Below are 1,987 nucleotides of genomic sequence, written 5' to 3' on the forward strand. Positions count from 1 at the left end.
AATGTCTCAATGTTTATGTAATATTTGTTTCAGGGTTCATGTGGAAAGTGAATGAACAAAACATATCTGGATTGTTGGAGTTACCAAGAAAACTTCATTTTCTCGAACCATAAGAGATGCTGTTTATATAACTGAAGAGTCTGTTATTTTATTTTATTTTATTTTATTTTATTTTATTTTATTTTATTTTATTTTATTTTATTTTATTTTATTTTATTTTATTTTATTTTATTTTATTTTATTTTATTTTATTTTATTTTATTTTATTTTATTTTATTTTATTTTATTTTATTTTATTTTATTTTATTTTATTTTATTTTATTTTATTTTATTTTATTTTATTTTATTTTATTTTATTTTATTTTATTTTATTTTATTTTATTTTATTTTATTTTATTTTATTTTATTTTATTTTATTTTATTTTATTTTATTTTATTTTATTTTATTTTATTTTATTTTATTTTATTTTATTTTATTTTATTTTATTTCTCTCCTTCTGTTCTTTTCTGAGTGTTTATTCCAATGAAAGCCTGCAGATACTTCAGATCAGATTAATCATAAAATCTACTTTTTGATTATATATTATTCTTTTGCTTGTTTCCTTACTACTGTATTTAGTGTTAATTTGATAGAATTCTAAAAGAGACTTCACAGAGGTGAATATAATTCATTATTTTTCACAATAAGAGCTACTGTATTTTGTGTTTAATTCAATTTGTTTCGCACATAAATAAAATAAAATCTAACACATTATCCACAAAGAAAATTCTCATTTATTTTTATAGCAACATTGTTCACCAATTAGCTATTTTGATAGCTTTTATTTTTTGCTGTAATTCATTTGGTAGAGCATATATCACAGGTTTGATTCCCAGGGAACACAAATAAACTGTATACCTTGAATTGTTTTGAATAAAGCTTCTGCAAAATACATATATGTAAAAGTCAATTTGTAGCCAATAACCTTCATAGGACTGACAATAATCTCCCAACTGCTTTCAATCAAGTAACAACATGGTAACAATGATGCATCTGGTTGATTATATTCTGTAGCCTATGTGGTCTTCCCAGAGAGGCCCCCTAGTGAGTGCATAGCTATTTCTGGTCACTAAAACATTGTTATTAGGAATAAATACCTTTTTACTTCTTTAAATGAACAGTTCTATCATCTGAAAAAAAAATAAAAGCAATAAAAATTGCTTTCATTTTTACTCATTGCACATATAGATTATTATTTATTGACATTTTATTGACCCACCACTTAAATAATTGGATAAAACAAACTACTTTTTTTTTTTTTTAATGAGTAACTGAATGTTGCAGAACTGTACCTGAGCACTTCTTTCTTCTATTTAATTTTCTCCCAAAAAGTACCTCATCTGGTATATTTTGTTTAAAATACCATTTAAAAAAATACATTATTTAAAATGAAAATACAATGTATTTGACCACTTTGTAACTGTCTAATAAAAGTACAATTAATGATTAACTTCATCTATTGGATGTTAATTGTTTAAAAGTAATTACAGAAATGATAAGAGCAGTGAGGTTAGTTATCAGAAAAGCTCTACAGTTGTCTGCAGATGATATTTGGTTTGATATTTGATTATCCTTTTCCCCCCTGTGTTTTGATTGTTCGGTAACACTTTATTTTAGGGTCTCTTGACTAGTTGCTTATTAGCATGCATATTACTAGAATATTAGCCATTTATTAGTACTAATTAAGCACATATTAATGCCTTATTCTACATCCCCAATCCTACCCAATACCTAAACTTAACAAGTACCTTACTAACTATTAATAAGTAACAAATTAGGGATTTTATTGAGGAAAAAGTCGTAGTTAATTGTGAATAAGTGTTCCCTATTCTAAAGTGTTACCAATTGTTCTTGGGGCCACTGTATATATTTACCATTTTTGTTAGTTTTAATTACTGTTAAGATCATAATGCACATTTAAATGCACAAAAATGCACACAAAAAAAC

At 24.3% G+C, this 1,987-nt stretch overlaps 1 protein-coding gene across 1 annotated transcript in view; it reads left to right on the top strand.

Annotated features, from left to right (window-relative positions):
- Positions 1 to 154, top strand: part of LOC107721945 (uncharacterized) — a 47,688-nt gene extending 47,534 nt beyond the window's left edge. Inside the window, exon 12 of the mRNA XM_016530176.1 lies at positions 34 to 154. Coding sequence (XP_016385662.1) covers positions 34 to 51 — 18 coding nt within the window. The 3' untranslated portion in view covers positions 52 to 154. The remainder of the gene's footprint in view (positions 1 to 33) is intronic.
- The last annotated feature ends 1,833 nt before the right edge of the window (positions 155 to 1,987 follow it).

This window comes from Sinocyclocheilus rhinocerous, unplaced genomic scaffold (genome assembly GCF_001515625.1).
Source record: "Sinocyclocheilus rhinocerous isolate Xijiao unplaced genomic scaffold, SAMN03320098_v1.1 scaffold2109, whole genome shotgun sequence".
In the NCBI taxonomy this organism is placed as follows: Eukaryota; Metazoa; Chordata; class Actinopteri; order Cypriniformes; family Cyprinidae; genus Sinocyclocheilus; species Sinocyclocheilus rhinocerous.